The sequence below is a fragment of the Pempheris klunzingeri genome, chromosome 6, assembly GCF_042242105.1.
Source record: "Pempheris klunzingeri isolate RE-2024b chromosome 6, fPemKlu1.hap1, whole genome shotgun sequence".
Lineage (NCBI taxonomy): Eukaryota > Metazoa > Chordata > Actinopteri > Acropomatiformes > Pempheridae > Pempheris > Pempheris klunzingeri.
In genome coordinates this window covers 19,711,870-19,723,588 of record NC_092017.1, presented here as the reverse complement: position 1 = coordinate 19,723,588, position 11,719 = coordinate 19,711,870, and the positions used below count along the sequence as shown (strand labels likewise).

General features: G+C 41.6%; 1 protein-coding gene across 1 annotated transcript; it reads right to left on the bottom strand.

Annotated features, from left to right (window-relative positions):
- Positions 1–1,995: 1,995 nt before the first annotated feature.
- LOC139203060 (transmembrane protein 79-like) lies at positions 1,996–10,679 on the bottom strand. The gene is made up of 5 exons (XM_070832696.1): positions 10,577–10,679; positions 6,915–7,199; positions 5,386–5,952; positions 4,574–4,787; positions 1,996–2,617 (listed from the first exon to the last, which is right to left on the bottom strand). The coding sequence occupies exons 2-5, from the start codon at positions 7,186–7,188 to the stop codon at positions 2,362–2,364; spliced, it is 1,311 nt and encodes a 436-aa protein (XP_070688797.1). The 5' UTR covers positions 7,189–7,199; positions 10,577–10,679; the 3' UTR covers positions 1,996–2,361.
- Between the last annotated feature and the right edge of the window lie 1,040 nt (positions 10,680–11,719).

The following is an 11,719-nucleotide window of genomic DNA, read 5'->3' as shown; positions in this document are numbered from 1 at the left end:
TCCAGTCTGGAATAATCCTCTGAATCTGTTTTTAAAACTGTCATTGGACATTAAAACTCTCTTCAAAGGCCTGCCTGGGTAGATCAGGAGAACAACCAGAACACTTATCTAGCTTATTCAATGCCAATGCAAACCTAAAACACAATTACAAAGTTGTTCAGAGAGAGTAAAGCTGCATGTAAGGACCCATTAGAGAAATACTGAGGCCCTAAAAGTCCAAAATCCCCAAATACATCAAGGCCCTCATATATATATATATGTACACACACACACACACACACACACACACACACACACACATGTATATATATATATACTATATATATATAGTTTATGTTGGCAATAAATGAGTAAATGGTCTGGATGTACAGTTTATTATAGAGTCTTTGTTATAGCCGTTTAGCTCCCTCCAGTGGAGTGATTTTCGTGGTCTGAATTTTGGGAACTTAAATGTGAGCAACTTTTTAAACTGTATTTCTGAATATGTTTTTTATGTTTTAAAATCCTCTCTGGGATTGCTATAAAACTATTTCTATGGGGTTAGTGTCAATAAGTTTCCGTGCAAAGGTGCAGCAGCAGACAGTGACTGAACTATTTGCACATTTACACAAACACATTAACACAAAAAACTAACTTCTTTAGAGTAAAACTTAATATTCCTGGAGTTTGAGCACGTAACTTAAAACCACAAAATAGTGCATTAAAATGACAACTGGAATTTGCAGGGTAATCTTTCTCACAAACATGGCTGAGCGTATTTGGAGGACTTGAGTTTGTCTGACCCAGATAATCAGACTGGAGCTGCAGTCTGGCTCTACTGGTTGAGCTGCATTCATGACGCATGTTGTCATAACAAGACATTTATTTAATCAGCCGTGTCAGATCAACACTTCTAATGTCAGCTAGACCGACCTGAGCAGGATTTATAAACCCTAAGTGTAAATAACCTCTACCTGTTACCTGTTAACATATGTGCTCTCTCCTTCAGTTTTCCAATAATGCTATAGTGATCTTACAGTTTTTCTACCTGCTAATAAATGGCATGTTCTAAAGTTAAGTAACTATTAAAAGTTCAAATCCTCAGAGACAGTGAGATGTGGTTAAAAGCTCTAGGCAAAGCTCATAAGTGGAGCTTTTTTTGTTGAATTTTTAACTCCTGACCACGGAGCAGAGCAGCCTGGCATGCAGCCAATGGAGCATCAATTAATGGTGGTATGGTAAACTGGTGTTGGTATTGGTAAAACTTGCGGTGTGGGAAAGTAAAACTCATATGAAAGAAACACAAGTTTATTAGAGACACAGTGTTTTGGTCTTTCCTATGCAGGGATTAAAACTTTTTCAGGGTTATGTTTAGGCTTTTTTCTGACCCTGACCCTTATAATAGAGGAGCGATAAGGCCACAGTGCAACCCTAACCCCTAAACCCCTAAACCCCTAAACCTAACCCAGGACTGCAGGTGGTTTTTTAAAGGTTAAATTGGTAAAAGCAAGTAAATCATTGTATTTGAGGCTGAACTTGACATGCTAAATACCTTAAGTCAAATGAACTGCCTCTAATTAAAGCAATCTAGATACTCTTTGATCTCCAGTTGACTAAGTGATGAAAAGATAATAAGTGTGCAGCCATCTTTAGCATCCTGTTTTTGTGTTGGCCTCATTTTTGCGCCACAAACCGAGCAAGCAGCATCAGCAGCAGCGTGGACGCCAGCAGGGTGGAGACGGAGAGCGCCCAGAGAACATGGACAGCGTGTTATCACATAATGACAGTCCTGGCTCTGGAAACACACACTGAAGTCTCTCCAGGAATAGACGCTCAGTCAATGCAAAGCAAAAGCAGCGACTGGTGGACGAGGGAGGTGAAAAGTGGAAAAAGATGAAAAGACGTCTTTACAAACGGCTTTTATTTTGCCTACATCATGTACAAACCTTTTGGACAGCTGAAATAATAATAAAGTCTGAAAACTGGAGCTGCTTTGCTCTTGTTTTTTTTTCTGTTTTTTTTTAAGGTCAAACCAAATTCAGCCACATATATAGCAGAGCTTTTAAGTACTTAGGGTTCAAAACATTAAATACAGGCACTGGAATAGCTTAAAAGGACAAATGTTTTAAGACTACAGCATTGTTCAAAGGCTTCCTCCGCCACTAGCAGGGAAAGAGCTCTTTCTTGCATTTCAGATAATAAGCATGAATCCACATAAAAAAAAAAAGTCTTGTATAGGAGGAGTGAAAATACAAGTTAAGCCGTCACAGACTTGGAGGTTATAGTGGCAGCGTGTGTTGCTGTGCTGAACTGCAGACCACAGGAATGGCCTATTTTTGGAAAGATCTCCTCCTCTGAAAGAAGAAAGCGCAGCTCGCCTCCTCACTGAGTGTCCAGGATGTCTGTGGGTAGGATGTCTGGTTTGCCACTCGGGCTCTGTGATGTCTCCCCTGACCAGGAAGACGGGGTGACCTGATTATAGAGGACGTCCTGAGAGCCAAAAAGTGGCTCTTTGAGATTCAGGGTGTACATGAGGAACAGATTGAGAGCCACCATGGCGAGGAGCGGGAAGACGGTCAGGCCAGAGCCGAAGCCTCGCCAGGAGCTGCACGCGTTCAGGCTGACCCAGTAAACAAGCCTGTGGAGGATTAACACAACATAAAAACAGGAAATCAGATCAAGTTCAAACAGCACTGATAAACGCTCACCAGCATCCAGATGGTGTTTCGTAAAGCACCAGTGAAACCAGGCTCACTTCAGCAGCAGTGGAGGAAGTATTCAGAACCACTTCTACCAACACAAGAGTGTAAAACTACTCATGGTGAAGGCCACCAGACACACCCGAGGGGTTGTGAGACAACTAAATAAAGTCAAGTGACATATTCATTATTTGGGCTTTACACAAATCGTTGCTATTTTTTGTGAAATGTTGGATAAATTGACCTCATTGAGACCCAAATGATCATACAAATGACCCAATTTAAGTCTAGAGGGGAACAGTACTACAAATAACTAATAAACATCTAAAACAAGAGGCCCTCAAGTACACGCTGATTTAATGTGAGGGGTCATCAAGCCAAACAGGTTGGGAACTAACATCCATCCATCCATCATCTATACCGCTCATCCTTCAGAGTAGCGGGGGGGCTGGAGCCAATCCCAGATGACCTTGGGGTGAGAGGCGAGGTACCATTCACGCTCACACTCTCACCTACGGGCAATTTAGTGTGACCAATTAACTTGCATATCTTTGGACTGTGGGAGGAAGCCGGAGAAAAACCACACGAGCACGAGAAGAACATGCAAACTGCACAGAGAAAGGTTCTAGGCTCAAACTGTAAACTTACAGCAAAGTGGCCTGCCGTGCAGCCCCTGGGAACTAACATACCTATTCAATTCTATAAACTCATTGTGTCTTTGTCTAAAATCTGAAAGGTGACTGGTAACTATAGTTGTCACATAAATGTTGGAAACTTAAAAGTACAATAGCTGGAACCAGTAACTTCTTCATTGGTTGCCTCACAACTGCTCCCAGTGTGGCCTACAACCACCTGTGAAACTGTAAAATTATGAACTGTTGTTTTTACATGTCAGTTTTTATACAGTAAGGATTAAACAAACAAAGCTGCAACCAGGCTAGCAGTTTGCCAGTTTCCAGTCAATTAAAGAAGCAGACATCCGGAAGTCCATCCATTAAAAATACAAGCACACAGCCAGTCTGAGGGGATTTTCACCATATGGAGGTTGTAGTCTCACTGGCTCCAACAAAAGTACCACGGTCTAACTGCTGGAGAACTTTAGTCTACTAATATATTGTAGACTACAAACACTAATCATCTTCTTCCTATCAAATAAATGATTTGGGTTGCATGTTAAATAACCCCATTATGGCTGAAACAGACTGAGCTGATAGAGGAGTTCAGTGAGGCCGAGTCCAACTCTGCTCTGCAACATGCTGCCAAAAGCTCCCTCTTCGGCTCTGTTAATGATAGTGGTTGTGTTCCTTTATAGCCATGCTAGCGGCGTGGCTCCAGGAACGGCAGTGTTGGTCCACCACTTTCGCCCAGACTGAAATATCCCATCCACTGCTGGATGGACTGTCAGGAAATATAGTACAGACATTCATGGTCCTCGGAGGGTGAATCCTACTGACTGTAACGATCCTCTGGCTTTGACTCTAGTGCCACCATGAGGTTGACATTTGTGCTTTTGAGTAAAATGTCTAAAGTGTGTTAACATGCTGATATTAGCATTTAGCTAAAAGCACCAGGTTTGTTGTTGTGTTATTTCATTTCTCATATAAACTGTTACTGACATGTTGTTTCTGCACATTTTCTGTCTCCTCTGTTGTTGTAACAACTGAATTTCCCCAGTGTGGGATAAATAAATTCTCACTTATCTCATATAAGGTAGAATATGAGCTGTGCTGTGGACGTGAACATCACAGTTTTGTCTTTATTGTGGTTTAATGTCAGTGAATCAAAGTCAATTAAAGATAAAAGAGGATAAAACAGTCATAAAAAACATCCATCTGTTGGGTGCTTTTATGAGCCACCCTCTTCAGTGGCCTCTCTGGTCCACGTCTGAGCCTCACCTGCCTAAGACGAACACTGCAACCAGTATCGGCACCACCTTCAGCTGGTCTTGAGGCAGTAAAGCGGCCATAACAACGAGGTTGAGGACGTAGAGGAACAACTGTTCCAAGGACGTCGTGACAAACAGCTGCTGAACCGCCCGTCTTCTGGGAAACGTCTCCTGCAGGCTGAAGGAGCCTGTGCAGAACTGGCACGCTGCACCCATGAGCATCGCTGCGAGGGATAAAAGAGCAATAAGTCAGTCAGCATTTTGAATCTTGGCCATCTTTCCACAAACAGCTTTCAACTTTAAGCAACTCCTGGCTGGATTTGATCTCGCCTGACAGCATACTTTGCTTTTATAATGTCTTCATTTGAATACAGACATTGTCAGCAGAATGGCCCACATGCAAATACTCCTCACTGTCATCCGCTTGACAAATAGGTGATAGGAAAATGGTCTGAACAGGCTTTGGTTTGGATGTTTTTGCCGCCCGTCCCCTCTCTCTGGTCGATTAGGTGGGAAGTGATTAGAATATTCTGAAACAATTAGGCCACAGCCTGAGAGACGAGACACACAGCCAGCCTCTTATTGTAGTTTCCATTTAAAGCTATGTGCAGGAGAGGGAAATTATGCTTCTCTCCAGAGGCCCGGGGAGACGTCTGCTGCGCTGAAGTTGAAAGTGCATGAAATTAAAGGGGACAGGAGACACTGAAACATTCCAAGACGAGGCGGCCAGACAAACCAAATCCTCTCTTAATCTTTATCTTTCATTTGTGGCGCTCACAAAGGCTGTTTTCAAATGTCAGCGTGCAGGTGTTTGAAGCGTACCGAGCAGGATGGGGACGGCCGCCACCACACAGCAGCATAAGGTGAAAACGATGCGGCTGGCTATGTCGGGGCAGTCGGGGGGTTTAATGGGGACATAGAAATAGAGTGCATAGAGGATCCCAGCTGCACACAGAAGAGAGGCCACGACTGAGAAGAAAGCAGGAACTCGGCCGCTCTGACAGCATTTACACTGGCAGCAGCGGCAGCAGCATCGTCCCCGATCTGAAGCCTCCCCTGCGGCTTCGCAAGTCTGTCCCCGCCCCTCTGAGCTCCACACAGTCAGCTCCACGCTCTCTGGAGGCAGGCCTATCAGAGGTCGACCCTCGTCCAGCGTGCAGTCCAGATTGGTGGATTCTGGACTCCATCTCGGCGTGTCTGTGCCATTAGGAATGTCTCCCTGACAGGCTGGAGTTGGACAGCTGATGCAGTTTTCCGTGGTGGCGTCCAAAGCCTGCGCTGTGATGATGGGACTGGAAAGAGTTTGATCCAGCTCCCCCTCCTCCGTCGGATCTGCTCGTGGTTCATCTGGGAGGTCGTCGCTGGGCTGCTGGTGGCAGGGGCCAGAGCCTGTTCAAAGCAGAGCACAGTTTAATAAACCAGATACTGAAAGCAATCAAGTGCAGACTTAACACTGATCAATCATTCAATTACTGCGTGCCAACCTTCTGCTTTGTCTGGGTCTGATGTAACAGCCCCCCCACCCCCTGAGCACTGGGTTTGAAAAGGAACATTACAAGTTTTCTTGGAGCCAAAAGTTTGTGATAATTTGATTAAAGATGAAGTAATTTAGAATTGTGCACCACATGAACACAAGGTACACTGAATAACTACAGTCTTGAAACTAGACACTGAACCTGATAAATTAGTGTTTCATCTTTACTTTTTAACAAATAGACTCAATTATTGACTTACTATCAAGCATCTGGTGCCACTTGTGGCCACATCAAGATAGAAATTCATGGAGCAATTGCCAAAAAAAACACAACTCATTTTGTTAAATATTCCATACAGATGAACTCATACATCCCGTCCTTAGATGATCATATAATGAGCAACAAAACATGAAATAAACTTTAGTCTCACCTAAATCACATGAGCCAACAAAGCCTTTTCTCTCCCTGGAGGCAGTTAAACCTGCCTGTCTGTAAGGCTAATGGTAAAGTACTTGTATTGGATGTTGTCAAAAATGTGTTTTTTCCCACCTCACAGTGCTTTTTTTTATGTCTTCCGCAGCTCTACAAAAAAGTTTTCAACCTGTACAAAAGATTTAAAGGTCCTAAAACCATTAGGGATGACATGGATGTTGATTTAGTTCAGAGCTCCAGCAGGAAGACTTACACATCTGCTCAACCTTTAATTATTTTAAAAACTGGAAAGACGTGTGTGCTGCTCATTGACTGTCGCGCTGCTCTAAGTGTGAGTGAGAGTGTGTGAGTCTGGATCCAGTCTGGACTCAAACTCGACTTCAGCCTTCGCTAATTTGCTCTGGGCTCCTCACAGCTCTGTCAAAAGCAGCACTAATAACTCACCCCGTGGCTGATTGGCTGCTGGTGGCGGTTCAAGGGAGTGCTGGGAGCCGGAGACGGAGTGGGAGGATGAGTGCAGCTCTTCCACCGAGGATTCGGGACTGTCTGACACCGGAGCCAAGGAGATCTGAGTGTCCAGGTCCAGGAAGGGGGAGAAGGAGAGCCTGGTGGGGTCGATGTCCTGCAGCTGGTTGATGATGTCGCTGATGGACTCCTTCATACTGTCGAGCTCCTTCGCATTCTGCCGGTTAGTGGCCTGAAGCCCTGAGGTGCTCATAGTCACACAGCCTGAGAGGAGCAGGAAGACGACCAGAGCAGAAACCACAACAGAAACCTGTTAGAAACACCAAACCAGGGACACGATGGGCAGTAAAATCACCTCCATTCATCAAGTGTCAGAGAAGCCAAATCAGTAGAAAAAAGCTCACTGTCAAACCCATAGTGTTTCAGATGATGTGCAGAAAGAAGCTCCATCAACATGAACTCTGACAGATTATTTAAGGTCATTAAAAAAGCTTTTATTGTCTTCTCTGTTTGCTTTATCTCCTTTATTCCTCTTTTCTCCCACCTGTTAAGCACTTTGTAACTTCTGCTTTCAAAACTTTTCCCCGCTTACGTTCAGTTTACCAGTTTTTACAGACGAGGACAGAATTGACCCTTAAAATGAGGCAGCAAGTAAAAACCCTTACAACCTAAACTTTATTGGGACCTTATGTGGAGTTTAGTCAGACTGGTTGTGTGAGGAAAGAGGATTTGGGGACTAAAGGAAATCAGTGTTGATGTGAGCTTACGTCTGCGGCTGTACATCATCACTGACAGGAAGTCACAGTTTGTCTTCCTCTGCAAGGTAAGGCTGCCTGTGCAGGTTTGACGTCTCATTTTTTAATTTTCTTCAGACCAAGAATCATAATCTGATCTGATAACACTTGGGAATAACATATGATACGACTGATTTGATCCTGATAAATAAAGACTATGGCTTTACAGTCTACTACAGTCCACTCAGTAATTTTTCCATTCAATCTGGAGGTTTCAACAACCTGAAAGGAGTTTACAATTAAAAACGTGTTCATTGTGGGTATTTTGCAGGCTGATTCCAGTATTTTTAGACTCAAAATACTTACATTTGACAACTTTTAGTTTGTCAAAATATAAAGTATTGGAGAACTAGGGTCAAATATAAATATCAGTGTCTTTAGAATAGTTAAATTTAGGGACAATAAACTTGTTTTGACTTTTACTAGTTTGGCAATTTAAGTAACAACACTCTCACAACTGTCTGTTAAATATGAAGCTGTAGCAAACAGCTGGCTAGCTTAGCTTAGCATCAAGACTGGAAAGAGAGGGAAACAGTTAGCCTAACTCCAGTGGGTAAACAAATCATTTTTTATCAGTTGTTTTTGTTTTCTATTAAACAAATTAAGTACAATAAGAGAACTTTAGAAGTGCTGATAGGATTTCTGTTGCCTTTGGACGGACCCAGGCTAGCTGTTTTCCTCGGTTTCCAGTCTTTATGCTAAGCTAAGCTAACTGTCTCCTGGCTCCAGCTGCTTCTCTTACAGTGAGTTCCCCAAAATGTTGCTCTAACAAAACGCCAAATAAAAAGCTTTGTTTATGTGCAATATGTGCTACAGGTAGTACAGTTTCCTCCTTTAACGCCGACACTCTGACCAAACATTAGATACTTTTCACGGTTTAATACTCAAAGCTACAAACACATTTAAGCTGATTATGTTTAGGCTCGATTTTTAAGTATTTCTCGACCAGAATTAAATTCCTTGCAGCAAGGAGGATGATTTAAAACAACATTTAGACGCTTGTTGGGAAATAAAATGTGCCGAAAATATCGTTGAACCTTTCACCTAATGAATAAAATAGAGCTGAGGGGGACTTGGACTCATGGCCTCAGTATTTCTAAAGTCTTGGCTTTGAACCTGCATGCAGCTGTACGATGGAGTAACATCAGGTTTAGTTTCCAACCTTTATGGCTTCGGAGCCCACATGTCAGGTTATGACCTCCTCAGTGTGGCCATTAGTTGTGAAGAACAGAGATATTTTTTTTTCTTCCACAATTTCCAGGATTTTTAGAGTCTTAAAGATGCAGTATGCATGTAGCATAGCAAAAAATAGCAAAATTAGAAGAAAGTAAGAGATAGATAAACTGAGGTCTGTTTTTTTAATTCTATCTGCTGACCCCTCAGATTTATCTTGGGACACACATGTAGCAGACGAGATGATCAGAAATAACACAAGGCAGGATTAATTCACTAACAGAGCAAAACCTGCTAAAGTAAATGCACAAGAAAAAAATATTCAAGTTGAATTACACTTAATCAAAGAATAACTCAGGATTAAACCATGTGGTTATCAGTAGTAAAAAGTATTGATTTAATACCTGCAATTTTGTTTCCTTTTGTGCCCATTCCTGTTTTTATATTGTGTTTTAATGGTTGTTACAGCTGCTGTTTATGTATTTAATTTAATTTATTACAATTTGTGATCTGTTTTAAAAAGTGCTACATATAGCAAGTTTATTATTATGATTATTATTAGTTGTAGTAGAAGTATTAAGCACTGCTTGAGTATTTCTACTGCACTAAATATTGCATTCTGTTTTCTTTACCGATTCCTATCATTCTTTTCTATTTATTTAACAGCAATAACAGCTTTCAGGTTGAGACATCAAACCCAGCGGTACTCAGAGGTACAACATGAGAGGGAGAACAGCACTGTAACACTGACAGGGGACATCCTGCATAATGAGGACTTTTACTTCATGTACTTAAAGTTAATTTTGTTGATGCCAGGTTATTACATGTAATTGAGTTTTTTTTTTTAGTTTCTAATTAGTTTCTTTTCGTTTTTTTTTAATTTTTAAGGTATTTCTACTTTTACTTCAGTAAACGACGCTTTCTTCGCTCACTTCTCTCTCCAAAATTGCTTAAATACGCTCAATGTGCGACGATTTTGACAAAAGCGTCTCTCTCGTGGATGTAAAATTACGCCAACCACGCGCTCTGCTGTTAGTGGAGCTGTGTGATGAATTTCGTTGGTTTTTTATTAACATCTGCAGATTGAATTTGGAGCTTTTTCCTCTGGAGTCTTTTTTGGCGCACATCCAGCGGTGGCGCAGAGTAGGCACGCAAAAATCTGCAGCGAGGATCTTTCTCCAAACAAATGAGGACTTTGCCATGTATAGAGCGCATTTTGGACCCGTGTGGGGTTTTTTTTTCTTTCAGGTCGGAGGGGGATAAATCTCTGTGGTTATCTCTCAGCTTCGGCGTGGATGTGGAAACGCGCGTAGTGCGGCAATGTGCTTTGAGTCCCCGCTGAAAAAAAAAAACTTTCAGCAACTCTCACAGACGCAAATTTAATACAATTCCTCATCCACAAACTCAAGGAACGTCTGGTCTGGTCTGGTTTAGCACAGGAGCTGCAGGAAATACCCCACTGTGTGATAAATACATCAAATGAGGCCACATGAGTCCGTGCGTAAAGGACACAGCAGTCATTCTAAAAGCGGCTCTGAAACCTTATATTTAGTGGCCATTCAGCAGCAATTAGCAGCCAGATTCAAGAGACAAATGTGAATTGATTTACCCCCTTTAAATGCCTGTCTAAGCTCCGTACTCAGTTTGAAACATGCCTCGTGTAAACAGACTTACTTTAGTCGGAGGTTGCAGAGTATTTGGTGAGTTTACTCTTCTCGCAGTAAAAAAAAAAATCCCTCCGTCCTTCTCTGCCTTTCTTCCCTCCCCCTCCGTTTGCTTTTTGTCTTCCAGGATCCTGAACTTCTGAATCAAATTTCAGGACGGACAAAATACTAGGCTTTTCCTCCGCCCACACCAGTGTTTTTTTTCTTCCTGGGTACCATGTCAAACACCATATGGAGCAAATAAAGCCCGAGCAGCAGCAGCAGCAGGAGGAGGAGGAGGAGGAGGAGGAGGAGTAGGAGGAGGAAGAGGAGTAGGAGGAGGCACTTTCTCTCGGTTTACCTCCAAATTCAACATTAACAATCACATCCATCACAAGCAGGAGTTCATCTAAACAGAACAGTAAACAGTGAGACTGAAACCAAACCTCTGATGTTCACACTGTGTCCGGCTGCATGGTGACTGCGCTGCTCTGGGTTTGTCTATTAGTAGCAATTATCATGATCAATCCATTGTCATCACTATAAGCAGCTTATTTATAACCTTACTATATTTTTTCTGTTAGAATACATTAAACTTTATTAGTATTAATGGATAGTCAGACAATTATAACTATATAAAACACTCCTGTTAGCATTTTTGTTTTTACAGTGATTCTGTGTTTAAGATTAGTTGATAAATCAATTAGTCTATCAGGGGACTATTCACCGACTATTCATTTATTCATAAAGGCATAAATGCTGAACATTTGCTAGTTCCAGCTTCTTAAATATGAAGTTTTGCTGCTTGACTGTTTTATATCCTTGCAGGTTTTTTTTTTGGTTTTTTTTACCATTTCCAAAGATTTTAGTCTGAATCACTAAATGAAGAAATAATAGTTTAATATATAATTAAAATAATCTGCAGTTTCAGTCCTTTTAATTTAATTTTCTTTGGTATCACTGTAACATTCCTGCAGTTAAATATAATTTAACAGTTTGGTTTTGACCTTTCAATATTTTTCTTCTTTTGTTTTGATTAAACATGAAGAACAAATGAACCTTTGTTTTTTTCACATTAATCTGAGATCCCACAGACACATTTAGAGCCCATCATGCCGTCAAAAATCTGATATACTGTGTTAAAACTAAAGTTGTGTGATGGTGATATTCCTGA

Excerpts from the sequence above, each read along its gene's own strand:
- LOC139203060 (XM_070832696.1), bottom strand. The coding sequence starts at position 7,188 with ATGAGCACCTCAGGGCTTCAGGCCACTAACCGGCAGAATGCGAAGGAG. Across the intron at positions 5,953-6,914 it reads AGCAGCCAATCAGCCACGGG|GCTCTGGCCCCTGCCACCAG; the intron begins GTGAGTTATTAG and ends TGCTTTGAACAG. Across the intron at positions 2,618-4,573 it reads GCAGTGTTCGTCTTAGGCAG|GCTTGTTTACTGGGTCAGCC; the intron begins GTGAGGCTCAGA and ends AATCCTCCACAG.